A 26,998-nucleotide genomic window follows, 5' to 3' on the forward strand; every position below is an offset into this window, starting at 1 on the left:
AGGTAAGTCGGTGCAAGCAAGTATGTCTTTCTGCACAGGAAGTCAACGTTACTTTTTCTCCCCCCCTAGTGGTCGGTGTTGTAATTGTTTAGCTTTGCAATCGCATAAGAAAAATGGCGGACTTGGCGAGAAGGAGGGATAGTAGCATATGTAGGGATATTACCTTACGTAGTGAGAGGGATAGTTGTGCGAATGTGTCATGGAAAACATCGTTTCATGGAAGGGTATGCATATTATTTTGCGTGCTGTTGGTCAAGCCCGGAGACGCTACTACTCATTGGGTGGTCACAGAGGATGGAAAAATTCAACAGCAGGTAATGCTAGGTCACCAGACTGTCCCGTAGCGTTACTGATAACGTTAGCTGGCTAAACCAGGCTAGCATTCAAATTATCGACGTCTAGCAAAGAAGCCAGCAATACTATATTCCAGCAAAGTTTACTTATTTTTTAACCGCACCAATCTGATAGACAGCATCTAAGTTTGATATGATATTGATGTAAGTTAATGGGAAGCTAAATGGTATGATAGCCAGCCAGGTTTGTCATTTCGTGGATGCCAAGACGCGTTCCAAGTAACGTTAGAAATTGCTAGGATAACTTCTACCAGGCAGAATCTGATGGGGTGCTAGGTGGCACATTCTATCATGGCAGGTGTTTTAGATTATTGGACTTTTATTGTCCTAGGGTAATGAGTTTTAGATTTTGACAGGTTTACATGCACAGGTAAATGTTATGGCATATGCCATGGTAGTGTTGCAGTCTATTTGCTAGATCCCAAGTTAACGTTACTTTTAATTGTATTGTTAATGTGTAATCCATATCAATTGTTAATGTGACTTAAGTAACGTGAATAATCGTGAAAAACTGATTGGAAATGGCTAACGTATTTGATATTACGTCATGTCTGTCATAGGTCATGAAAAGTACAGGGCATTAGTTGGAGGGAAGCTTACTTATTCCAGCTACCTAGCCAATTGCGTTCTAAGGTAGCTGAAGTTAATGGTCAAGACAACAGCAATGTCAGCAGAGGTTCAGCATTTTTTGTCCTGTGTTATTGTTGTTACAGGTGGATTCACCACTCAATTTGAAGCATCCCCATGATCTTGTTATTTTCATGAGGCAAGAAACTCGTGTGAATTACCTCAAAAAACTGGAGGTAATTAAAAATATGAAAAACACCCAAAGGATCTTGCTACAATATTGTCAATGTTGAACTAATCATATTGTTACATTATTATTTGTTAGACAGGCTACCTAAAGACTCTTTGGTAATGTGCAGAGTGAAACGTGGACCTTTCTGTTTGAATGAGCCTGATGCTGTATGTAATATTTCATAATGAGCCTGATGCTGTATGTAATATTTCATAAAATTGTATTCTCTATGTGAATTGGACTTATAGAAGCAGTTGGTTGCTCAGAAAATTCATATAGAGGAAAATGAAGATCGGGACACTGGACTGGAACAACGGCATTACAAGGAGGATGCAGACTGTGTAACCGCCAAAGTCCCCCTGGGGGACCTAGACCTATATGATGGAACTTACATCTCCCTTGAGAGCAAAGACATAAGGTCAGCGTGTATGGAATAAAACATGTGGTGTGTCACAACTATTTTGTTCATTGTTTGGCAAGTGTGTTGCTCTCTTTTCTCGTGGGGCCAGTGAGACTTATGTCAATCTTGTAAGAACATGTGAATATGCAATGCTGAAAGATTGATTGCTTGTGTATTCCAGCCTTGAGGACTATGTAGATCATAGATCACCTCTGCCACCTGACCTGGAGAAGCCTGACTGTGCGAAGATCCTTGACCTCCCGTATAGTATTCATGCTTTCCAGCACCTCCGGGTGAGATTTTGGTTTGCAAATGAAGTGGAGACTTTGGCCACTATTGATTTGGTGCAGTGCATTCACAGGCTGTTTGAATAAATGTAAATGTTTCTTTCACTTGCTTTCAAAATCATTTTAGGGAGTGCAAGAGAAAGCCAACCTGACCTCTCCTTTACTGTCAAAAGAGGACCCCATTTTTGGATCTCTGTCCTATCATTTGGGGCGTAGCATGGACGAAGTGGGACACAGAATATATCAGGGCCTTTTACGTGTAAGTTACTCATAATCAAAGTCCTCAGTTACTTGTATGCCATTAAATGCTTCAACATTTCTAGTCTTATGCTGCTGTCATATGTTCTGTTTTGGTCGTAGAACTCTTCGTCTTGGGTACTGTATAACATGGCATCCTTCTATTGGCGCATGAAGAATGAACCAAGGCAGGCTATTGATTGTGTGGTCCGTTCCCTGCATTTCTCACCAAGGTAAGAAAATGCAACTCAATTAAGAAGTTCTACATTAAAATGTACAACACTTTGATTTTATGCATTTGTTTAACATATGGTGTTTATATGAGTTTATCATATCAAATGGACAATGGCTAGACAATATGACCAGATTCATGGGCAAATGGCTCTCTTTGGAATTACTCCTTTCAGAACTAGGGATAAATACTAGATACAGCTATACTACAAATACTAGATTGTGTCCCTGTGTCTTTTCTTTTTCTTTTTGTTATTGGTACAAGACAGGCCAAGGATGGCCATATCTCAGCAGTAGCTGCTTTCACCAATGGTGTCATTTTGTTTGTTTTTATTTTCCTTTAGGGCCTACAAGGATATCGCTCTGGTGAACATGGCCAATATCCTGCACAGAGCCCATTTCTCTGCAGATGCTGCTATCCTTGCCCATGCTGCTCTGGACCTCACCTCTGATTTCCTCACCAGTCACTACACCTTGGGCAACATTTATGCTGTAAGCCACTGTTCACTCCACCACCTTTAATTGTGATCTGTGAACTCAGTAGATTGAATGACATTGAATGACATAAAATGACATAAAACACGTGAGATGAAGGCCTGCGTGAGGTCCGGTTAGTCACATGGCCTGGGATTGCTTTGTGCCCGTCAGATGCTGGGGGAGTACAACCACTCGGTGCTGTGCTACGAACAGGCCCTACAGGTGCTGCCGGGCTTCGAGCAGGCCCTGAGACGCAAGCATGCCGTTCTCTGCCAGCAGAAACTGGAGCAAAGACTGGAGGCCCAGCACAGGTACACACACACGCACACCTGCCCGCAGTGTCAAGAGAATGAGACAAGGCTCCTCATTCCTCTTCCTGGGGGATATTTGATAGTGTTTTGATTTTATTGTTATTATTATTATTACTTTTATTTTACTTTTATTGTTATTATTATTAGTACTACTTAACTCTACTATTACTGCTTAATGTAGGCTGTTTCAACTTTATTTTGAAAATATATTTTTTTCTTACTAATGTAATGTTCCTGTACTGTAAGTACCCCCCACCCCCAACACACACACTTACATCATCACTGTCATCACCTCACATACATACAGCACACTGCTTGCTACAGTAAGCCTCCTCTACATACTTGCTGCACACCCCCCCCCACCCACATACACAGCACATTGTCTTCAGGATCTTCTCCAACACACATCCTCTACATACTTACAGCACACTGCCCCCACCTACCCACACACACACTACACACACACACACACACACACACACAGCCACTGCTCCACTCTCCTCCCGCCCACACGCACATCTTCACTGTCATCACTCACATACATCATACATACAGTACTCTGCTTTGCAATAGTAAGTCCCTTCACCATACTTGCAGTACACTGCCCCCCCTCCCCTACATACACAGCACATTATTTCATCAGGAAGCTTCTCCAACACACATATTGCACACTGCCCTCTCCCCACATACACAGCACACTATCCGATCTCCCTTGTCATCCCCCAACACACACACCAAGACCCCTGGCAGTTGGGTTAGCCCCTTGAGCCGTGGATCTGCCCAAGGTTTCTTCCTTAGTAAGGGGAGTTTTCCTTGCCCCTGTTGCTCTTGGTGCTCCTTGTTGGTGCCCCCCCCCCCCCCCCCCAATCCCAATCCTCCCCCACCTTTCTTATGCAGCCCTTGCCACTTAATCTACTAAACCCCTCTTCTACTGCACTTTTCTACTGCACTTTTACCCCCCCATAAATGCACAAATAGGCTGACACAATAGACATAATTTCACTGCATTTCTTACATCCAGTAACTATATGCATGTGACTATAAACTTCCTTGTAAAAGTTGTGTAACAGTGTGTTGGGTTGCCACTCTGTCAGGTCCCTCCAGCGCACACTGAATGAGCTGAAGGAGTATCAGAAGCAGCATGACCACTATCTCCGTCAGCAGGAGGTGCTGGACAAGCACAAGCTCATCCAAGAGGAGCAGATCCTCCGCAACATCATCCATGAGACGCAGATGGCAAAGGAGGCGCAGCTTGGTGAGCGAGAAGGCAGAACACACACACACACACACACACACACACACACACACACTCTTACACTCTTACATACATGCTCAGACACAAGCACCTTTGCTAACAGTGTCTGCAGTGAAAATTGTTTGTAGCAGACACCAGTAGTGAAGAGATTGTCTCTGTGTCTTATAGGGAACCACCAAATGTGTCACCTGGGTCCGCAGCAGCGAAGCCTCTTCTGCCCATTTGATCTGCCAGTGCGCTACCATCGTGGAGACCTGTTTGAGAATGTACACTACATCCAGGTGAGGTCCAGGCCTAATCGCAGTATATACACACACAGGTTACTTTTGTTATTCATGTGGTCAGCTACAATCTGAATGTTTCAAAAGTTAACGTGTGCATCCTCATATTGCCCACTCAGTTTGGCGAGGAGGTGTCTGTGGCGAGCAGCGTGGCCCTGGTGTCAGAGATGAGCGCCAACGAGAGCCGCAGCCCACAGCCCTACTTCTCCGTGTCCAGCGGAGAGAACCCAGCGTCCCTTTGGGGCCAGGAGGCCGCCTCTGCCACGGTCAGCTCCCTCAGCATCTGCCAGCCCACTTCGACTGTTACACTGCAGTACTTTTCCCCCTCTGTTGAATTGGCGTAAAATACTTTAAGAGCTCTGCATTCAGTGTTTCCCACAGAATTGAATTCTATTTGTGGTGCTAGGTTTTCAGAATTATCTCCAATGCAACAGTTTTTAACAAATTAGTGCAGCACGGTTGTGATTCTAACCAGATTTAAGCACAAATCATTGTGTGGTGGTCAATGTTGATATTGTGGTGGGCCGCCACAAATAAATCAATGTATGGGAAACACTGGCATTGATTCAGACATGCCAAAATCCAGCAGTTGACTCCAGCTAAAATAGTGGAATTTCAGCAGTGGAGCCTGATAATATATTATCATTTGCTTTTCAACATTGTCAAGGTCAAATGCCACAAAAATGTAAATAGCTGATCATCTCTGCATAGTGTTTTGCCATCATGGTGCAGAGTGAATTGTGCCAATGACTGTTAATGTTGACTGACGTGTGTGTTGGAAGCAGGCTGGTCTGTCTGTGCTGTGGCCGCGGAGGTCAGACTGCACTCAACAGTACCCCTTGCTGCCCCCATCTCATCAGCTGCCCACCTTCTACCTCCCGCCAGAGACCAGGGGCTACGGGTGAGTTTGCACGAGCCGATGGAGTAAAGAGTTTGAGCTTAACTAGAGTACACCATGCTTGTGTGGTATCAAGGGCATTCATCAGAGAGAGAGAATGTTTCCATGTTGGTTACTACCTGCAACCTGCTCCATGAGGGTGTGATTTACTACCCTCCAGCAGTAGAAGATTAACTTGGTTCAGTGTTTTTCATGACTTAATGACTTAACAGCGCAGCTAGAGGTATGAGAGAGAGTGTGTTTAACCCTGGAGGTAGCTGTTAACCTGATGTGGTATTGTGCACAGGCTCCAGAGCGCTCTGTATGAGACCAGGAGCCCCCCTCTGTCTGCGGAGCTGCCCGACTGTGGCCCCGGCCCCCAGGCCTCCCCACAGGACGCTCTGGCCTCGGCCCTGGAGGGGAAGGACCTACCTGACCATCATGCCACACAGGTGAGACCACGGACACGGTCATGGTGTTATAGCATAGTATTAATTTGACCCATGCTTCGTGATTAAACTTTGTTAAACTTTATTGAACACAGACCCTCACAGGTTGTTAGCTGTTGATCGATACGGTTGCCTTAAGAAGACAGTGGTAGGCAGTTTTCCCCCTCAGGGAAAGTGGGTGTTCTGTTGGCCTTGTGTTATTGACCTCTGACATCTGATTATTTGTGCTTGGGTATTTAGATCTTATTGACCTCTGACATCTGATCATTTGTGCTTGGGTATTTTTTTTAGATCTTACTGTCACGCAGTGGTGGGTGGAGCTTGGACCAAACAGGAACACTGATAGCTCAAGCAATGGAGAAGGTATCCCTCAATGGTTTACATTTTGGAGAATTTTGTTATCATTTTATATTTCCGTTTCCTTGTCCATCATTGGCTTGTAGGTTTTTAACGGATATAGAAGCTATATGGATGAAATCATATTGGCCTGTAATGACTTCTGTTGGGTTGATAACAGTTGGCTGTTGTTCTGCTTTCAGAAAAGCGCCCCCCCCTGGCTGGTGCAGAACGAGGCAGGGCTTTTCTGGCGTGCCAAAGGCAACGGGACGCGGGCGCTGCAGTGCATCCGCAAGGCCCTGAGCACCGCTCCGCCACAGCACCGCGACCTGCCGTTGGTCAATGCCGCCAGCCTGCTGATGCACACTGGCCAACCACACCAGGCCCAGCAGCTGCTGCAGGAGGCCCTGCAGCTCAACTCCTCCGAGGTACTGCGCACCGCAACTCCCACTACCCACCCCGCCGCACTGGGACCTGTAGGGTTAGAGTTACAGGTTAACGTCTCGTATTCCATGACCATTGATGTTACTGGCACCAGATGTGTTTGCCAGGTTGGGTATTACCCATAGCATGCACTTGGCAGGGATAAACATGGAAGCATGGGGGGGCATTCTACTCTGTGTGCATTACATGTCTTAAAGGAGAAATCTGGCAATTTTTCACATAGACCTCTGTTTTTTGAGGCCACCAAGTACTGTTGGTACGGAAAAAAAAAAAGAAAATAATTGGTTTTGCCTAGCTTGAGTTAGGCAAAGCAGCTAAAGCTAAAGCAGCCAGGCAGCTGCCTACACTCTGGGGGGCATGAACATGGGGGCTCACAAACATGCCCCCATTCCATTGCTTTGACCTTTCCCACCACAGTTCTGACCTCCAAAGTACCAACCTTTAAATTCTTCTGTCAGTGCATAATTCTTAGCACACTGAGCTTATTTGGACCACAGAATTAAGATTTCAGAACTCCTATCTCACATTTTTCTGTCACAGGGCAAATAACTGACTAAATCTCAAAGACTACTTCTCCCTCCAGTTGAATGCATGATGAATAATTGTTAGTGAGGCTCTGATACCACAGCAGGTTATGGCAGAGCTTTTTGTGAAGTAGTTTTGTGTATGAATGAGATTAGAATGGGTTGCTAATTCCAGTGTTTCCCATACATTGACTTATTTGTGGCAGCCCACCACAATATCAACATTGACCACCACACAAAAATTGTGCTTAAATCTGGTTTATCATAACCACGCTACGCTAATTTGTTAAAAACTGTTGAATTCAAGTTAATTCTGCAAACCAACCCTCACAAATAGAATTCAGTTCTGTGGGAAACACTGAATTCACCAGCATCTGTGTGTATTTGAATGAATGAATAAACGAATGAATGACTGCCTGGCTGTAATATTCTGTGAATGTGCATTTACAAACCCCTGACTCATCTTGGGCAGTTCCAGACAGTTGTCAGGAGGCTGAACTACCTCAGACTGCAGGGGAGAAAAAAACACTTACTCTGCAGTTTGGAAAGGGTGTTGAACTTTCCCTTGGATTGTCCAGCTGACTGTTTTTTTCTGTCTCCTCTCTCACCTTCTTTCTCTCTGACTGGCCCTTCACCCCATCTCTCTCTCTCTCTCTCTCTCTCTCTCTCTCTCTCTCTCTCTCTCTCTCTCTCTCCCCCCCCTTCTCTTTCTCTGTCTCTGTCTGCCAGCCCCACTCAGTGTTGAGCCTGGTCAGTGTGCTCCTGTCCCAGGGCAACGTGACCGGGGCTTTGTCCCTGTTCCGCCGTGCCCTCAGCCTGAAGTCCAGCTGTGCCCAGTGCCACGCCAGCCTGCCCCTGCTGCGCTGCCTGCAATTCTACCCCTTCCTCTACAACCTCCAGCGCCCACCCTGCACACGTCAGTCTGCCCACTGCTTTCTCTCTCTCTCTGTGTGCTCACTGTTTATTTGTCATAGTGTCTGTGTCTGTATATTGGTCTGAATTGCTTCGGTTTGTCCAGTTTTATCCTTTTTTATTTTTTTTTATTTGCCTGAAGCTGCAAAACAGCTGTAAGCAACCATTCATCATCGTATCGTGTGCGTTGACTAAGGTGGACGTTTTTGCCCACCGCTAGCCTCGGTGAAACACTCTTGAGTGTGTTTTTGTGTTTTTGAGACCTGTGGAACACGGAGGGGATAAAAAGGGCGTAGTTGGTTTCCTCCCAGCGTCCATCAAGCTTCTGCCACTCACACGTCTTTATTTAGTGTGGCCACCGCTGCACTTTGTCCCCCGTCAGAGCAGAGGTGCTTATTATAGCCCAGACTGCGCCTTCTCAGCTCCTGATTTAGCTCCACTCCTCTGTTGTGCTTTTCTTTGCAGAACTGTGAGCGCTCCTTATCCATCTCTCGGCCTCTGCGCATACTCAGAGCAACCAGCAGAGACTCCCTCCATCCCCTACGCCTACCCCAACCCCCCCCCTTCTCGTGTCGAGGCTAGCAAGAAGGCAGACTTTGAAGTGGAGATATCAAGCACTCAATAATTTAAGCAGCCCCAAAAATAGAAAAGACTTTGTGTCGTACAGACAGAATTGCATTCTCGTTCTGTACAAACACACCCTTCCGCTCGCAGGCTGCACACACCCGTGGAGCTGAGTTGGTATGTCTGCTGAGTCTGCTGCACGGTCTGCATTTTCTGCCCTCATCCTTGGTCCCAACATGACCTCCACAAGACATTTGAAATCAAATGCATTTCAACTACATCAGTAACGAGCAGTCAATCAAACTCATCTTGATGCATGTATGCAGTATATATATATATATATATATATATATATATATATATATATATATATATATATATATTCATTCATTCATTCATTCATTCATTCATTCATTCATTCATTCATTCATTCATTCATTCATTCATTCATTCATTCATTCATTCATTCATTCATTCATTCATTCATTCATTCATTCATTCATTCATTCATTCATTCATTCATTCATTCATTCATTTCATTCATTCATTCATTCATTCATTCATTCATTCATTCATTCATTCATTCATTCATTCATTCATTCATTCATTCATTCATTCATTCATTCATTCATTCATTCATTCATTCATTCATTCATTCATTCATTCATTCATTCATTCATTCATTCATTCATTCCACTGCTTGGTTGAATTTCCCATTGTCCTATGTAATTTAGAACGACCATTAACCGTATGTTATTTGCACACCTATGAAGTAGATCCATTTTTTGACAGTATCACATTTGTATATTAATTCGCCGAACTCGTTGTGAAGTTTAAATGAACAGTCACGTTGCATCTGAGCTGTAAAATGCAGACGTTCAGAACATTGTAGCATATGACGGAGGTGGCTTTTAGCTAGATGGATGACAGCAGGCTAGGTAAAATAGCGATGCTTCAAAACTAAAGTTCATCAGAATCTTGGGATACGCCCGCCTGACAACGGGAGAGATAGAACTAACGACTGGCCTTTGGCCGTAGCAACCATCCATTTAGAACTAGTAACGGCAGTTTGTCCTGTGAGTTGAGAAATTAGTTGATATGTGTCGGAAGAAATTAGTTCTACAAACAAGACAGTTTTAGCGATTAAAACGTTTAAATTGTAACAGGAAATGAACACAACGCAAGTGGCAACAGTAGAATAAGCGGGATCATGGTCTCCACGATGGTCTGTTCACAGAAGTTAATGCACTTACGAGGGTTTAAACGCTTCTCCGCCCGGCGTCGGCCGCTTTTACAACCTCGACCGCATTAACTTCTGTGAACAGACCACCGTGTCGTCCATTATCCCTTACATGTCATATGTATGTATGTATAGGCTGTAGTTGAACCCTGTCCAGCTGGTGTAAATGTAATGTGCCCTGCTGTTCTCTCCTCAGAGGACTCCGGCTGTGATGGTGAGGAGGAGCTGGACCAGCCAATGGAGGACTGGGAAGCCGGCAGCAATGACCGGCAGGACGGGGCAGAAGGGCGCCCACTGCCCATGGCTGCTGTGGAGGACTCCCTGCTCTTTGAGAGTAAGGGCTTTTGGGCACACCTCAGCAGCTCTGCAGCGTGCAGGCCTGAGCAAGACCACCAGAGGGCCCTGGCCAACTAGACATGAGCTTAGCCCAGCTCACAGGACCCTGTGGCATGCGGGTTATTAGTTAATTGTAAATATAAGTGTACCTGTGCAGTTGATCATATTCTCCCTCTCCCTCTCCCTCCCTCCCTCCCTCTCTCCAGAGGTGGTGCTAGATAGTAACGGCTCTGGCGAGGCCGGGCAGCAGGAGAAAAAGGGCGGAGGGGAGGGCGTCCCCAGGGAGGGCAAGAGGCCCGGCGAGGAGGAGGACTGGCACCTGAAGGAGGAGCTCATGGGGGCGTTTGAGGGAGCGCTGGACGTCGGCGGGAAGAGGGGCGACCTGCGGGGCATCCGTGTGCTGAAGAATGACCGGGTGATGGGCGGCCGCACCGGAGGCCCCTGCTTCGGTAACTGTGAGGACGATGAGGGGGCAGAGTGGGTAAGTGGTGTGTGGGGAGCATATAAGGTACAAGTGACCAATTACCTTCAACTGGTGTGCAGTATTCATACACATTCATACACATAATATACCGGTACTTCTCTGCACTGTTAATACTGAAGCCTGATAATATAGACCACCTATACATCTAGTACCAGCTTAGACTGCCTTTAGATATCCCCCCTCACCCAACAGGTAGTTAAGTGAAATAAATGAAGCTAAATGTCCCAGTTAGGCGGCGTCTCATCCTGGGTACTCTGTACTGTACTGCACAGATCACATTCCAGGTGAAGCGCGTGAGGAAGCCCAAGGCGGAGGCTGCAGACGGCTGGATACAGGATGAGGGCTTCCACCAGGGGGAGCCGTCAGCTGCTCACTCCATCCTGGAGATTAGTGGACCCACCATTCCATCTCCCGGACCCGCTGGTATGCTTTTTTTTCTCTTTGTGTGCCTCTAAAAAGGAAAAAAAGGATATACATTTAATTCTTAAAATAAACATACATGTCACCCTCGACCTAAAAGTGTATAATCGTTGACTTGATGAATGTGAATGAATACTTGAATGTGTAAGATTCCTGCCTGCGTGCTTACATAGTTTTGTGTGTCTGTGATGCAGGCCGCTGGCGTGATTACACCAGTCTGGGCTGGCCCGGTCCGGAGGAGTGCCAACGCACGCGTCGAGTGGACCTGACCACCGTGGCCAGCACCTGGCTCGCCGTGTCCGCCAAGAACATCGAGTGAGTGGCTACTCCCATCCCAATTCACCAACCTCCCCAGAACCTCTTCTCAGTTTGGTTCCCATCACTGGCACTGTTGTCCCCATTGCCGTGTGACAGGGAAGAGCTTTCCTACTTCCTACTGTTGGACTATGTTAATAAATATCTCTCTCTCTCTCTCTCTGTCTCTCTCTCTCTCTCTCTCTCTCTCTCTCTCTCTCTCTCTCTCTCTCTCTCTCTCTCTCTCCACAGCATCACAGAGCACATCGACTTTGCCACCCCACTTCAAGAACCGGCTGTGGAGCCCGTGTGTAACGCCAACCTGCCCGCCAGCATGCACACGCTGGACCACCTGGGAGGGGTGGCGAATCGTGGAGGCATCCATTACACCGGGGAGAGTCAGCTTCGTGAGGTACCCGCCCTTGTCTGCCATCCCGTGTCCGTGACTCATCGATCTGGTGTCGTGTGTATGGGGAGACTGGACTTCTGAATGCAATTTTTTGTGCGCTCTAGGTGCTGCAGAATCTTGGCAAAGACAAATATCCACCTCAGTCTTTTGAGCAAGTGGGCACCCGCATAGCCAAAGTCCTTGAGAAGGTAAGGCAGACCCACTAGGACTGGGTATGCACTTTGGGTACTACACCACTGGAAGCAAAGGAGGCCTTAGCATGTCCATAGATACCTTCTACACCATACTGTAAACTGGAGTTTTCCAGTAGTAATAATGACCATAACCAGGAAAGCTGTTAAAATGATTAAATAGACAACGTTTTTATTGTGAAAATCAGATCAGAGAAAAATGAATGGAGTTGTATCATTTGCACAATTAGCACAAAGCCAACGTGGTACATCAGTTTTTTTAGGAACTTAAAGGAATATATACTGGTCTCATTCCGTTTAACACAAACAGTGTTAGGCTGTCTGGCTGCAGGATAATGTCAATAGTTAGGTCAGATACAGTATATATTCATTTATTACATGGCTCTTTAATGCTGAAGAATGCTCCATTCACTTGAATGGGCCTTCCCAACGTTCGATGGTCTGCTATTTCTCGATAACAGACCATTGCTAAGTATAACAGACCGCTGTCAAGGAAAATGGGTTTTGTGCTTCTGATTCACATCTTTCATATCACTACGCAAGGACTGGAACTTCATTCAAAAGTGAAAGCAGACGTTTGATCAGCTGTGTAAAGAATGTTTGATTCAAGTTCAATGTGTGCTGTTGCAAACTATTTGTTTCTCAGCAAAAACCACGATGAAACGGTAACAAAAAGGCTATAGCCTAGGCTATGTAAGCTAAAGAGTCATATCATGGGGAGTTTATTTATTTCTTTTGGTAAGTAGCCGTGTAATAAGCAGGATAATGTATAGAACGCCGGCCATTATCGGGAAATAGGTCCCTTCAGGGGACTGAACAGGGTACAAACATGCAAAGGACATGTTGTATCTTTATTAATGTCCTTATTGGGTGTTTGTTTGTGTGTGTGTGTGTGTGTGTGTTCATTTTTATCAGAATCAGACATCATGGGTCCTGTCCAGCATGGCGGCACTTTACTGGAGGGTTAAAGGTCAGGGAAAGAGGGCCATTGACTGTCTGCGTCAAGCACTGAACTACGCCCCACACCACATGAAGGTACTGTAGCCTTCCTGCACTATTAAGGCTGTGCTCATGAACTAGCGTTTACTTCTAACATTTTATCAGAGTTTCTCTGTTGGGTTCTCTCTTGCATAGTGGCTAAGACTGCAGTGTTGCTTTACTGGGCTTCGGCCTCATCCTGGCCGGCCCAGTCTGTGTCAGGGTTGCAAAAACTCAGGATGCCTCTCTTCTCACAGGATGTACCCCTCATCAGCCTGGCTAACATCTTCCAGAATGCTCGGCTTTGGGAAGATGCCCTGACCGTGGCCCGCATGGCCGTTGAGATCGCGCCGCATTTTGTGGTCAACCATTTCACCCTTGCTAACGTCTACATTGCAATGGTGAGTCTCAGCAGTGAACCCAAAAATGTTTCACATCACTAGGGTTCTGCTAAGAAAAAAAGATCTTAAAAAATATAAGTTCTTATATTTGCACATTCAGTCATAGTAAGTTGAGTAGGGGATGCGGCATTTCTCATAATGGGGTCATTCCGTGTAAAATCAGATAAGGTTGTTGCAGCACCGTCTCAGATTTTGTTCAAACCTTGTCTATATCAAGAATAGGTCCCAAAGCCAAGGCCTGTAAAATAGTTCAAATCCTATGTCCTATGTTATTTTCAACCCTTGAAATGACACCAGTTTGACAGCCTGAAAATCACATTATCTGGGAAGCAATGTTTGGGCATTAATATCATGAAAAGTATTATTCATAGGCAGCCCAAACTTTGTAGGGTGGAAGATAAACATGTTCTTAGTATGACTGAACCGTTAAAAGTTTGCTACAAGGCCTACCATTTTGAAAAAAGTGCAAAAAGAGTGACATTAATAAGGGTAGTATAAACTTGTTGTTTTTGTCTTCTTTTTTTTTTACATACTATATTTTATTAATGTACCAATATTTGAGCTCTCCACATAAAATGGGCTTGAAGAATTAAAAGGATTAAACAAAGGGAAGTCGTGTTTTTCGGTCATTTTCATAGAATGAAAATAGAATGCGGGGTAGCTAGTAGGCACTTGAAAATCTATGTGAAAGTAACTCAGTGGGGCGAATTCTCCCATGTGTGTAATGGTGCGTCAAGTAAAAAAAAAGGTCACTAAGCGCTTTACAGCCTCCACGTATTCTCCCCTTCACTTAAAGGAATTATCCGGAGTAAAATGCACTTTAGATCGATTTACGGATGATTGGGAGTACATACGTTTAGTTGACATCCAAATCATGTCATTCGGATGTGTTTTGAGAAAGTTCGATGTTACCGTTTTTAGTCAAAGCTCGTTAGCGTGGAAGTGAGAAGGGCATATTATTTCGCCGCTATTTGAATATGAATTATGAATTTCATCAAGCCAGTACCTTTCCGGAAATGTTGCCATCTCGATTGCCAAGTGTGCTCTGGAAATTCACAATTTCGTCGCCGTTAAAAAAAAAAAAAAAAAAAACATAGTCCAGTCCATACAATTTTTTTTTTTTAAACGGCGACGAAATTGTGAATTTCCAGAGCACACTTGGCAATCGATTCCCAATGGACTTTCCCCTTAAGATGGCAGCAAAGATGGCAACATTTCGGAAAGGTACTGGCTTGATGAAATTCATTCTGGACTCTCTATCCGACCACATAAAGACCTCGGATACTTCGGGTTTGGCTTTAGGGACCCTCTACTCACTACCACGTAAGTGCAATGTTGTTTGGAACTGTAGAAGAGGTATAAAAATAGCGTTTTGTAGCGGCGAAATAATATGCCCTTCTCACTTCCACGCTTAACGAAGCTTTGACTAAAAACGGTAACATCGAACTTTCTCAAAACACATCCGAATGACATGATTTGGATGTCAACTCAACGTATGTACTCCCAATCATCCGTAAATCGATCTAAAGTGCATTTTACTCCGGATAATTCCTTTAAGTGTGTCATTTACGCGCCATGGAGCCAGTTACGCGCTTTGGGAGCTACTACAAAATCTGGGCGTTTCTTATATACACCTCTCGCACGCATTCTGCCACTGACTTAAGCACCTTTCCAGCTACGCGCTCCGGAGGGCTGTATTAAGGTTGAGCGCCACTAAACAGCATATTGCTCGATGTCGGCAGTAGGACTAGTTGTACACAGGACGTTACAAATTAACATTACAGTATCAAATTTGGTGCTTAATATGCTGATACGCCTTTATGTTTTTCCCCATTACGGTGTCACACGGTGGCATATTTCCCGACATTACCTTATCCATGAGGCTACATTGTTCAATAGGGAAAACCCTGTTACAATCACCCACTTTGGATATTGGAGTTTACTGACTGTGCATCTTCAGTTTTAAGTTGACGTGAAGTCATAATCCCATAGCCTACTTCGTTCGAATCTGTCCATTTCTTTCCAGCTTGACCAAAGTCATCCATATATTTGCACAGACGTCTGCACTATTGTCGAGCAGCATAGTTTATATCCTCCTGTCTCTTGATTAGTTTGTAATGGATGTTGGTATCTTTTTGAAGGGGGAAAGAAGGAAAATTGTGCTAAGCTCAGTTTCAGATGACCTTGACTTAAGCTAGATGAAGTGGTGCATGGTGTAACAGCGATAACGTCACCACCGGACAGTCGGTCAACCCAGGTTCTATTCCTGAATCTGCTGTTGTGAGTCTGTCGCTTTGGATAAAAGCATCTGCTTTGACAACACACTTTACTCACCCCTATGTAACTGCTACATAGAATAGAATATTTGGTGAAACTTAGAAGTGATTGAGGCTTATGTTACGTTGGCTGCTTGTATGACCGTAGCCATCTGGATTTAAATCCGTGTGGTTTCTTTGTGTTTTGGCAGGAGGAGTTTGAAAAAGCAATGCACTGGTACGAGTCTACCCTGAAGCTTCAGCCGGAGTTCGCCCCCGCTAAAGATCGACTCCGCACTATTCAGTGCTACCTGCTCACCAAGAGGGAGCGGCGTGGCCCGTAAGACTGGACCGCAGGGGACGGAGAGAGGGGCCAAGTGGCCAAACCTATACTTTCTCTTTCATGTCTCATCCATGGAGAGTCTCATCCAAACAGTTAGACACAAATACGCACAAACACTTAAACACACATACACTACAGATCCAAATAAGAATACATACGCAGACCTGTTTTTAGATACCCTTGAGAAATGAAATGTTTGATTTGTTTTATTCAGAATTTGTGCTTAAACTCCATAATATCATATTGTTTCAAATGGCTTTTGGGGAAATTCTTAAGGGCAAAGAGTGTTTGCTCCTCCTCTCTTCTCCTAATCAACTTAAATAACTGTTCCATGTCTTCAGGTTTTCTGATGTAAGCTCATCATTTGCACTGGGTGGTGGATTGCCCTGTGGACACTTACTGACTTAAGCAGTGTTCAGGCACAACGTGCAGTAATGTTATGGCACTCATAGAGGAGTTCAAAGATGCATGGGCTGAATGTGCAGCCTCCTATGTCCAGAACATACTGGCCATAAAGCTCCAGCCTTGACCTTCATTAGACAACATTGTTCTGTCTCAGAATGCAACCTTTTCCAGGTGCTCAGACTGCTCCTGGTGTGATCTTGGTCTTTAGGGGTAGGGTGTAGTTACTAGAACCCTTTCATGTGTGCCAAATGGGGTGGCGTTCTGGACAGTTGGGCCTCCGATTCCTCATTTCCCTCATTTCCTCCTCTCCAACCAGGCCCTTTGTTCCCATCCGTGTGAAGACAGGTGCGAGGGATGTGAATGTGTATTCAGGAGTTAGCAGTATTTTCAAGTCGGCTCCCACCACTCTCTCCCAGGCTGGAGGGCTGGGCTTCTTGCACAAACATAAATGCCATAGTGAGACTTAGTTGGATTTCCACAGAGGTGCTCGCACCACCCCATCCCTTGACATCCCCCAATCGGTTTAGCATGGAAAGTTGAAAAAGTGTCTCAGGCATGACCACAGACCAGCAAGTTAATTTTATTAATTTTAAGAGATGTATGTCTGTATGCCAGTTTCGGCAGTCGCGGTCATGGTGTAAAAGGGATGTTTACAATTTAAGCCCAAATTAATAGGGAAGTAATAAAATAATCTGGTTTGATCATTTCTGTTAAGATCAGCACACAATATGCAAATTGTTTTGGAAACTGAAATGGTTCATCCTTTGGAGTTGACTCAGATTTCAGTCTAACTGATTGCGCTACATGGATTCATGAGCGTGAAAACCACAATTCTACTGCTGCTGTTGGAACTTGAAAAGGGGTATTGGTCATCATGTTTGCACCCATTTCATGATCATTCCATGGGTATGTGGGACCTAAAAGAGTGAACATGTGATGTTGGAAGTGATGTTCATGCATAACGTTAAAGAAATAATGTGCTTTTCTGTTTGCTCTTATTTAAGAAACTGAAAAAAAAAACTATTGGTTGCTTTAGATCATACAAAAATGACTTAATTTAAAATCTGATTTACAGTGTTGTATGTATTTAGACAGTGAATACCTTTTTTCCATTGGCTCAAAAATTCAGTGTATCCATTGTCTTTGTACGAACATCAAAAGCTTGTTGGAAAATAAATACCAGGGTTTTTCCAACCCTGTGAGTGGAGGAACGTGCAGGAGTGTGTTTTTGGTGTGTGTGTGTGTGACAAAGTTGCACATTATTTCTGATTAAGGGCCTAAGGTTTGATAATGATGTAAGAAAATATTGATACACTTGAGTATTGTGTTCTCATGCTTTTGATACTGTAGATTGTTCAAAGTGTTTCATTTAAGTTAACACACAAGATTTGTGGCAGACAGTGGTTCATTGCAGTGATGAAATCCTGACTGCTATCCAGAAAGACACATTTTGATTGCATACAAAAAACGTTTTCCATCAGACTTTACGCACGGTCTTCACATAATGACACAGTCTAAGAGAACGGTCACTGCGACTTGCTCAACATAGTCTAATAAATTTTTATAATAGTATTTTCCTTCATTGTTCGCCAGAGAGCTTTGGACAGTGAGCCATCGAGACTGAAGGCACGATTTTCACATTCCCCTCTCCTGCACAGGCGGACTTGGAGCCCCTCCCTCCCATCTCACCGGCTAAATTCATTTGTCACTATTTTTAAAAATCTGGGTTTCTAAGGGAAACGTAATGACGCGTTGACGCCATCACTTCCAAAAGCATGTCGATTGGTTGCTGACTAGCCGTGTAGTATCTAAAGAGGCATAACTTTTTGGAAACATAAAATGGCATTCTAATAAAGAAGAAAAAAAGCATGATTCGTGAGATTCATGCACAAAGCTAAATAAAACCCACAAAAACACGGAAGGAAACGTGTCTTCACGATTTAGCTGGCAAGGTGCGCGGGAGCGCTCTCCTTTACCTGACATTTTATAAGCTACTCACCCCAATGCCCAGTGACATGTCCAAAACAGTTTGAGGTGTCCCCACCTCCCCACTTCAATCTAATACCCCAATTGCCTGTACATTAAAAGGCGGTGCTACGGGAAAATGAAAGGACCGGCATGGACGTCCTCTGATCTTCTTTCAGCCTCGTGTCTGTTTCCAGAGCTCGAGTCTTGACTAAGGTAAGACTTTTTAACAATGGCATTTTCATGTCTCAGTTAACAATGAATGACACGGTTTATAAGATACACGGAAGCCTGGTTTTGCGCGCTGATGCCTGCTTTAATGCTTTTGCTGGAGTGTTGCTCTTAACTTCGAAAGTGCTCATCCAGTCTATAGTCTCCTGATAAGTTTTTTTTTTAAAAGGACACGATGTTGTTTGTCACAGAGTATTTCTTTGAATCACTCCTGAGAAGCTGAATGGATCAAGTTGGCAGCTTGTTCTCCTGCGCATGCAGTTCATTTGTAATATTTGTCTTTCCTAAAATCAGCGCATTCAATAATAATTTGAACTGCTTACTTGGTACATTTTGCTCATAGTTGTGGTACTAGGCTACTGCATAATCAAACAGATTTCGAATTGTGTTTACACAACAGTGCTTCAGAAGAGCAGAGCACACTGCAGTGAGGTGTTGCGTCTGCCGTCTATGCAAGTTACCGCCTTTAGTTTCAGCACCATGGACAGGGATGCAGTGTATCGCTTGAAGTTAAAGTGCGTACGGCTCCTTCTGGAGCTCTGTGTCATTTTCTCCGTCCAGCATATCAATTAGCGCCCTATGTATGGGTGCTCTTAATAGTACAAAGAAAGATGAATTACCAATTTTCTGATATCACTTCATGTGAATCTTAGTTTGTTCAGTTCAAAATATTTGTCACCTACCCTCGGTATAAATCTGATGCCTGCCCAGAGCCCACTCTTCATGAAACCTATCGTGCAGGGAATGCCATTCATGAATCGCGCACGGCCATTGTTGAATGGGTGCCAGTGTCTCTGCAAAGATGTAGCCTACTCATCTTGGCGTTAGACCGTGAGTCTCTCTCGGGTTCTGTGTGCGTGTGTGGACCTCTGCGCTTGTGTTTTGAACACCATATTCTCTGGCGACATTGTGCGGTGAGCCTTGCATATTGCAGGCAACAAGAGGGCGGCTGGTTCTTTAGTTTAGAAAGGTCGTGTAAGAAATTCTTTCTTCTGAACTGTTCAATGCTATTAGAGGACCCTCGCCCTGTACACTCAAACTGTTGCTTCCACAGTAATGAAACCTCGCTAATTCAGCCAAACACACATACACACACACACACTCTCTCTCTCCTCTCACTATAATTCTGTCTCTGAGAATTATTTAGTTGATGTAAACTATAGACCTAGTAACATTGCAACTGTGGCATACCTAGTAGACATTTGAGACTCACAAAGTAGTTTCCCTCTGTCAGTATAGCCTACAATCGCACATTCTAATGTCCACAAATGTCAAAAGCGGTTTAATCACGGACACTGTAAGGTGGGAGAATCTAAACGTGACGTCAATGCTGGGTAGCTGACGTAGTCATGAAAGGTGGGGGTAGGGGGGGTCTTTTTCTCCCCCCCCCAATCCCCCCTCAACTGCACGCCTTAATTACAGCATGCGTGAATCTGTCCTCAATGCGAAGTTGTATGAGAGGTTGTGTTCAATAAGGCATGTTGTTGCTATTTTTTTAAAGATGTGTCTTTTTATTGCCATCCTTCCTATTGGTACAGGTGTTTGTTATTCACTCTATTTGCTTACATGTTGCCCAGCCGTGTATATAAGAATGTGGATCGTCTAAATGTAGATGATGAAATGGTAGCGTACAATGAAATACAGAAAGCAGTGCCATAATATATAGAAGGACATTTTGAATTTGAAAGATCGTTTGATAGAAAGTAATTTTCCTCCTGATCTTCTGTCGAGTATTTGGCCATTGTGGAGAGGAGCATTTGCATTCAGTACGCACCTCTGAGTAGATGTGAACGTGCATGTCATGCGTTACACGTAAGAAAAAGTCTCCCAAGGAGGGTTGTGAGTCTTTTTTCCACCCTTGTGCTAAAAATAGGTGTGGAGTTTGATCGAGATCTAGAAATAGACGAGGGGTATCACGACTATAAAGACAGACTGATTTTCAAGAAACAAAAACAATGGAAATATATGGAATGTGGTGTTGGTCGCGATGTGTCTCAACAGTAATTCAGTAATTCATTGACATGTATTTTATAATTTCATGTGTTCAAATGTGTTTTCCTTTTGGGTAAGGCTTCCCTATATGGATGAGCAAATTTTGCATGTAGGCCATGTAAAATGGACCAGGCACGTTTGTGGAAATCATCTTTGTTGGAATCCGTACCTATGCAAAAGACTTTTTAAGCACGACTCATCCAATGTTTTACGAATTGCTCTCACTCAGTTATGTGGCAAATTCCGAGTAGTCTTACGTACATGAATGGTCGAGATGTGATCTTTATTAAACCAACTGAGCATGACTATTCGCCGAATGACTTATCAACGATATCAACAGAGTTTTATCTGGTTGGAACGGATAATTGAGTGGAAATGGAGCTGTCCATACAATGTGGTGCTGAAAACAGTGAATGCTGCAAAATATTCTACAGTATCCGAGACAGGATGGCCTGCCATTGCAATTGCTTGTTTCAGGTTCCCAACCTTACGTCAGTTGTCATTGATTCTCAGGAGAATGGAGAATTATATCTAAATTAAGAAAACAGCCGTGTCTGTCAATGAAGATCAGTACAGGGCTAATGGCGGTAGTTTATAGCAGTCACTGCCGTTTTTTTTTACATTACTTCCTTTTTATAGGCTGTTTAAACTCTGTAGATGGTGCTTGCCTTGACTCTCCTCCGGCTTTTCGTATACAGCTTATTCTTATCCTCTGTTGTCGATCAGCTTTATTGCTTTCAGTCCATGATTATTGGAGCAGGATAATTCAAACGCAACTACACATGCCCAGACTGAGCAGCAAAGATTGTTGTCCAGATAAGAGGACATTTTTGTATTTGACTGCAATGTTGCTCATATAGTGAGATGGTGTAGCAATAACTACACGCCATACTTTCAGGAGATTCTTAACGTCCTCCATATGAACATCAATAAATATCATATTTTGGGAAATGGAAAACGCCAGTGTTCAGTAATGAACCTGTTTACCATGTTTGACCGAAAGGATGAAGTGAAGCTGGGTAAGCTACTGTTGGGTAATTCATTTCTGGCGTAGGGTTTGGTTGGGAACGGCGCAGCTTCTGGAGTCGTGACTGCTAAAGTGAGTAATGCGCGTCGGCTGCGTCAGTAGAGGCGAGCACTGTGCTCCGGAGACAGATGGAGGGAATCGTGACTGACTGGAGACATCCACAAATCAGACGGCAACCCAATCAAAATCACATCGAGGGAAATGAAACAAAGCTTAACATGTTATCTCTAGAACGTTTTAAAGAAAGCTCTCGCCACTGACCTTCAGTCCAGGAGCTAATTTTAACACATTGAGAAAAATGAAAGGGAGAAAGGGAGTGAGGAGTGGTGGTGGTGGTGGAGGTGGTTGGGGATAAGGGGGTGGGGGGCGGTGGGGCACTTATGGTTCTATGACGGGAGGAGGAGGGGGGCATCCAAATATAGATCCTGATCCTCCAACTCGGTGAATTAATGTCCATATTCTATGAGACAGGGAATGCTGGGCTTTTGTGATATTTTCAGACACTGAGCAGGAATCTGTAGAAACCTTGCGCGATCGACAATAGGATATTATAGAACGCGGTAAGTGTAATCTATCTATTTATCCTTTGGAATTGTTTTATCCTCGAAACGTCTTGAAAGGACTTGAATAGCTATAGTATGAAATACATTATTTGAGTTTGTTTATGGACAAAGGCATTATACAGGACTACTATACCACAACACTGACTTGTGTTGGTCGAGAGTGATCAGATTTCATTATTATAATGTGCTGTTGGAAGCTATGGGAAGTGTCTTGGGCTTGTGTCATATTTAATAGTGTGCTTGTCATTATTGGTACATGAAGTAGTATAGCATCTCAAAGTGTATCAGTTTTGTGTACATTTGCACATTTTGTGACTTTCGCATAGCATTCGCACAATCTACTTTCCTTTCTTTCTAATTTCTTCTTTTTTCAAAAAGGGGGGTTCCAATGGTAGAAAGACACCGATTGGTGGGTGACGACTTTTTATATGCTCCAATGAAATCCTTTGCTGCTCTCTATTTACTGTGAGCTGGAGCAATGTAATCTTCTTCCGTCGGTAGATCCATCGACTGACAACAGTAGATCAGCTTTCCTGAGGGCGACGCTACCTATAAGAATATGTGCCTCTGTAGTAAAATAGCAGCCACAGATTTAGGCTTAGCAGATGAGGAAATGACTACAGGTAAACCAAAACCATCGCTCATGAGAGAAGGATGGTGAATAAGGTGGATATCTTTTAAGCTTGCTTGAATGACATCTCTGGAAAATATCGTTTTAATGGTGTGAGATGGAGCAACGGATACCAGAAAGAAGCTTCGGAGCCCAGAACTGTTGGATATACAGAATACGGGTTAACAATAACTGGAAAGCACTGCGACGAGCCCATGGATATTTTTTTTTTTCATTGAACCAACTGGATTTTGGACCACCTGTCCTTTGCGAATCTTTTTGCGGTCTGGGCTTGCTGTTCTAAGCAATCAAATGGGAAGCCCTTACCCCAAAAAGCATTTGCGAAGGACACATACAGCTATTATGAACTTCACTTAGTCAAAAATGATAATGATGAAGGTGATGATGATATGATGACGACAATGATGCACGACATTAATTGAACCCTTAATATTTCTTAAGTAATGCCTAAGCATGCCTAACTTCACTGTTGTACAGAATTATAATGCCACATATGACCAGGAGTATATGAGCAACCACAACGTTCATAAATATGTTTATCATGAAAAGTTGGGTAATTATTTTCTGAAGCAAATCATATTTCTTTGGGGGCCACAGTCTCACTGGAAAAGTGAGTTAGCATTATATCTGTCAATAAATAAAATGTAAGTATTGTGAACTGATGTGTACTTAAAAGGTAAAGATGTCCAGTGAGTAAAGGTTGTGACTGGTTGAAATATGTTATGACATCTAACTTAATATTTCCTCTTCTGTTTACACTGAACTAAAGTGTCGGATTTGCAAATTGGATGTTAATATTATGTTTGTATTGAAAACAGATTGTTGAAGATCAGCAGTAATGTATCAGGCTACATTATAACAGGAATGCACTTATGTGCTTTTCATGTAGGAGTGTTCCAGATGAAATGACATTTAAGAAAGCAACTTTTTTGTAAAATACTTTTGTTAAATTATCGTAACACGTGCAGAACATGCATTGCGAGCTTACAAAACACACCAGTCCAACATTACAGAAGTAAACAAACCAAGAGAAGGCGTAGAAGACCCAAAATAAATTAACTTAATTGTAGTTGAGTAAGGAAGCAACGAGTTTCATTAGGTCACATATCTTCCAAAGAAAATGGTATGGCATAGAACTTGTTCGTTTTTATTTAAAAGCAGATTATTTGCATGACATTTTCCTTTGGGTGTACATACAGAGTGTATTTGGGCATTAGCCATTTTGCACACAATTAAGTTTATTAAGAGTTGTGTTTGTTCCCTTGCTTACTTGTGTGTTATACAAGTCTAACAATAACCTATTTTGATGTAAATAAAAGTCCTAATAAACATGATCAAACATTTTCAATAACACACGTGTATGTTTTGTCATTGTTTCTGCTCCACAACCTAGGCCAATTTAATATGCTAATATTAATACTCCTACAGGGTCCAACTGATTTATTGAAGGTGTATTGAAGCTGTGCAGCAGTCTGTTTAGGAATATTCCTGATGTAGTGTAGTGACTCTAGTACTGACTGTCTCATGATCTGGAATAAAAAGTGGTGTGCAAAACCATATATATTTTTACCTGACACCGACATTGTCTTCATTAAATCAAACGGATGTTGTATGGTGATTACATCACTAAATGTTAATTAAAAAATCTAGATCATAAATAAAGTCAGAGGAGTGATTTACAATAGGAAACCATAAAATAATAATAATGATTATTATTATTAGCTCAGGCATTTACTGTGTTTTATATGTTTATGTAATCATTTTTCCAAATTACCTTTCAGGTATCCCATATCCTTTCCTTTAACACTTTTCCGTCCCTCATTGATCATAAATTACTGTTCACTCTAGATAACTACTGCTTTTCTAGAGATGGTACTCAGTTCATAAAAGGCTAAAAGCATATTTACTGGTTCCTGTCGGGCAGTGGACTTGTTCAGATATTATCTTTCCTAGTGTGTCTGCAGGTGTGCTCACTTAACTCTTTAGACTTATGAAACTCGTGTAGACTCAGATTTTCAGGCATCACCTCAATGATCTAAATGTACACCAGTCCAGTAAACCAAACCTGTTACTAAATATGATCCGGTTCATACAAACACAAATACAAAACACACATCCATTTGTTATCAAACCACATCACTCAAAATGTCAAATTACTGACAGGTGGGCAGGAAAACACAAATCAATTTCAAATAATGAATTGAAAGTATTGTAAGACTTTTATTCACTGCCCTCCATTTCTGTGTTTCCTTCCTGAGTCTCTGGACTGCCTGTGGCCCGTGAGTGGCTCAGGAGCCATCCCTCTTTAACTGGACCACCATGACCTGTGGTCTGTTCCATGTTACGCAGCACATTTATTTCAGATGATTCACAGCCTCTATGAGTTTGGAGTACAATAGATCAGATCCATATAAAATGCTATGCATCTTTTACATTACTCCTAATTAAGTCCATACTATCCCATGGCAGAGCAAGGATTTCATGATTGGGCAAGGTTGCCTGGAGACGTTGTGTCTGCTCTGAGACATTGTGCATACATGGAAGGCATTGTGATAGAAGGTGAATGGTGAAAAGGTGAATGGTGTGAGTTACCAAATACCCGTGGGTGGTTTGCCAAATGATGGAGACTTTGGGGGCGGTGGTAGTGTAGTGGTTAAGGAGCTGGGCTAGCGTGCAGTAGCCTGAAAGTTGTCGGTTCAATTCCCAGCTTCCACCGTTGTGCCCTTGAGCAAGGCACTTAACCCCAAGTTGCTCCGGGGACAATGTGATCCCTTGTAATATAGCTGACATATGTAAGTCACTTTGGTCAAGAAGTGTCTGCTAAATGTAATGTAATGTAATGTAATGTAATGTAATTTCAGATGAGAGTTGTTTGTGATAAACTATGCACCATGTGGTCTAGGCTGATACGATACACCTTTGTGTCTGTCCTTCAATGTATAATCTTTGGGACATTACAGCAGAGGTTTTACCTCAAATATGCTGAGAGATACAGTAGTAGTGTACCAGAGAAAGCTGTAAAATCAATTGGAACATGTAACAAAGGATAATCCTAATATTAGCCATGATGAGTGTTAATGTATCGTTCAGATCCTATCCTTCTGTAATTTGGATATGGTCTGTCATGTCCTTTTTTGGATGCTCTGAATTCACCACTATATAAATACATATTGAACTATGATGACGTTCATGAAGCTTTCCCTATTTCCCCTATTATTATTTTTTTTAATTTTAAAAAAAAAATCCTGGTCTGGTATTCTGTCAGTATTTATTATGTCGATGAAGATGTATGGATGGTGACATGGTAACATTGTCTGTTTTGTCTTCTGCTGGTCTTTGCAACTAATAAAAAAAATACTCACAAAGCCGTCACTGATTATCTGTTTATCTGATTATCTGTTTTGCACATAGAGGCAAAGCATGATAAACATGCAGTGAAGAATAAGCCTCTGCTAGGCCTAGTAAAGGTGACTAGTCCTACATTTAACTGAGGATGTTTCATGATATCTGATCTCACTCTGTACTCGGGAACCTGGACAAACACATCCATGCACCCATCCACACACACACACACACACACACACACACACACACACACACACACACACACACAAAATCAACATACACAAACATTTCCTTCTATCACTGTCATTCAAAGGATTTTTTTAGTTCATTTTCAGCCACTTCCGTTATACCTCTCTTCCCCTGAGTGGATTGGAGTGGAGTGGGGAGTACCCAGGTGGGGTGATGGAGGAAAATGCAGTGGTCTGACACTAAGGAGGAAAAGGGCCCAAAATACTGTAGTACGTATTCATTTGGAGTGCCATATGAAAAGCACAATTTAAAATATGCTGAACAAAGAAGGCAAATAAGAACTCACACATTTTCTCACACATCTGACAAATTATTTACCTAGAAATACTTTTACTCAGAACAGCTAACTTATAGATATAGAGGAGAGGACACCAACAGCAAGAGCACTACGATACCAAGTACACAGAATATAAGTCAATAAATCCGGCCCTGACTGATGTCACGTCCAAAGTGGCTTTATAGTATCTGTTTGTCCTTGAAGTGCCACATGTTAATATGAAAA

General features: G+C 43.1%; 1 protein-coding gene across 1 annotated transcript; it reads left to right on the top strand.

Annotated features, from left to right (window-relative positions):
• Window positions 1–73: 73 nt before the first annotated feature.
• ttc17 (tetratricopeptide repeat domain 17) lies at window positions 74–17,700 on the top strand. The gene is made up of 25 exons (XM_048263333.1): window positions 74–314; window positions 1,067–1,156; window positions 1,401–1,570; window positions 1,734–1,845; window positions 1,967–2,098; window positions 2,200–2,309; window positions 2,652–2,799; window positions 2,956–3,095; window positions 4,190–4,350; window positions 4,519–4,631; window positions 4,751–4,897; window positions 5,417–5,532; window positions 5,816–5,960; window positions 6,249–6,320; window positions 6,497–6,721; window positions 7,991–8,177; window positions 10,174–10,311; window positions 10,520–10,794; window positions 11,070–11,220; window positions 11,412–11,532; window positions 11,764–11,923; window positions 12,025–12,108; window positions 13,027–13,146; window positions 13,347–13,490; window positions 15,958–17,700. The coding sequence occupies exons 1-25, from the start codon at window positions 114–116 to the stop codon at window positions 16,087–16,089; spliced, it is 3,594 nt and encodes a 1,197-aa protein (XP_048119290.1). The 5' UTR covers window positions 74–113; the 3' UTR covers window positions 16,090–17,700.
• Window positions 17,701–26,998: the final 9,298 nt, after the last annotated feature.

This window comes from Alosa alosa, chromosome 14, assembly GCF_017589495.1.
Source record: "Alosa alosa isolate M-15738 ecotype Scorff River chromosome 14, AALO_Geno_1.1, whole genome shotgun sequence".
Classification (NCBI taxonomy): Eukaryota; Metazoa; Chordata; class Actinopteri; order Clupeiformes; family Clupeidae; genus Alosa; species Alosa alosa.

Coding starts and splice junctions, on each gene's coding strand:
- ttc17 (XM_048263333.1), top strand. CDS start 114: ATGGCGGACTTGGCGAGAAGGAGGGATAGTAGCATATGTAGGGATATT. Junction 2,800..2,955: donor CCTTGGGCAACATTTATGCT/GTAAGCCACTGT, acceptor TGTGCCCGTCAG/ATGCTGGGGGAGTACAACCA. Junction 4,351..4,518: donor GGCAAAGGAGGCGCAGCTTG/GTGAGCGAGAAG, acceptor TGTGTCTTATAG/GGAACCACCAAATGTGTCAC.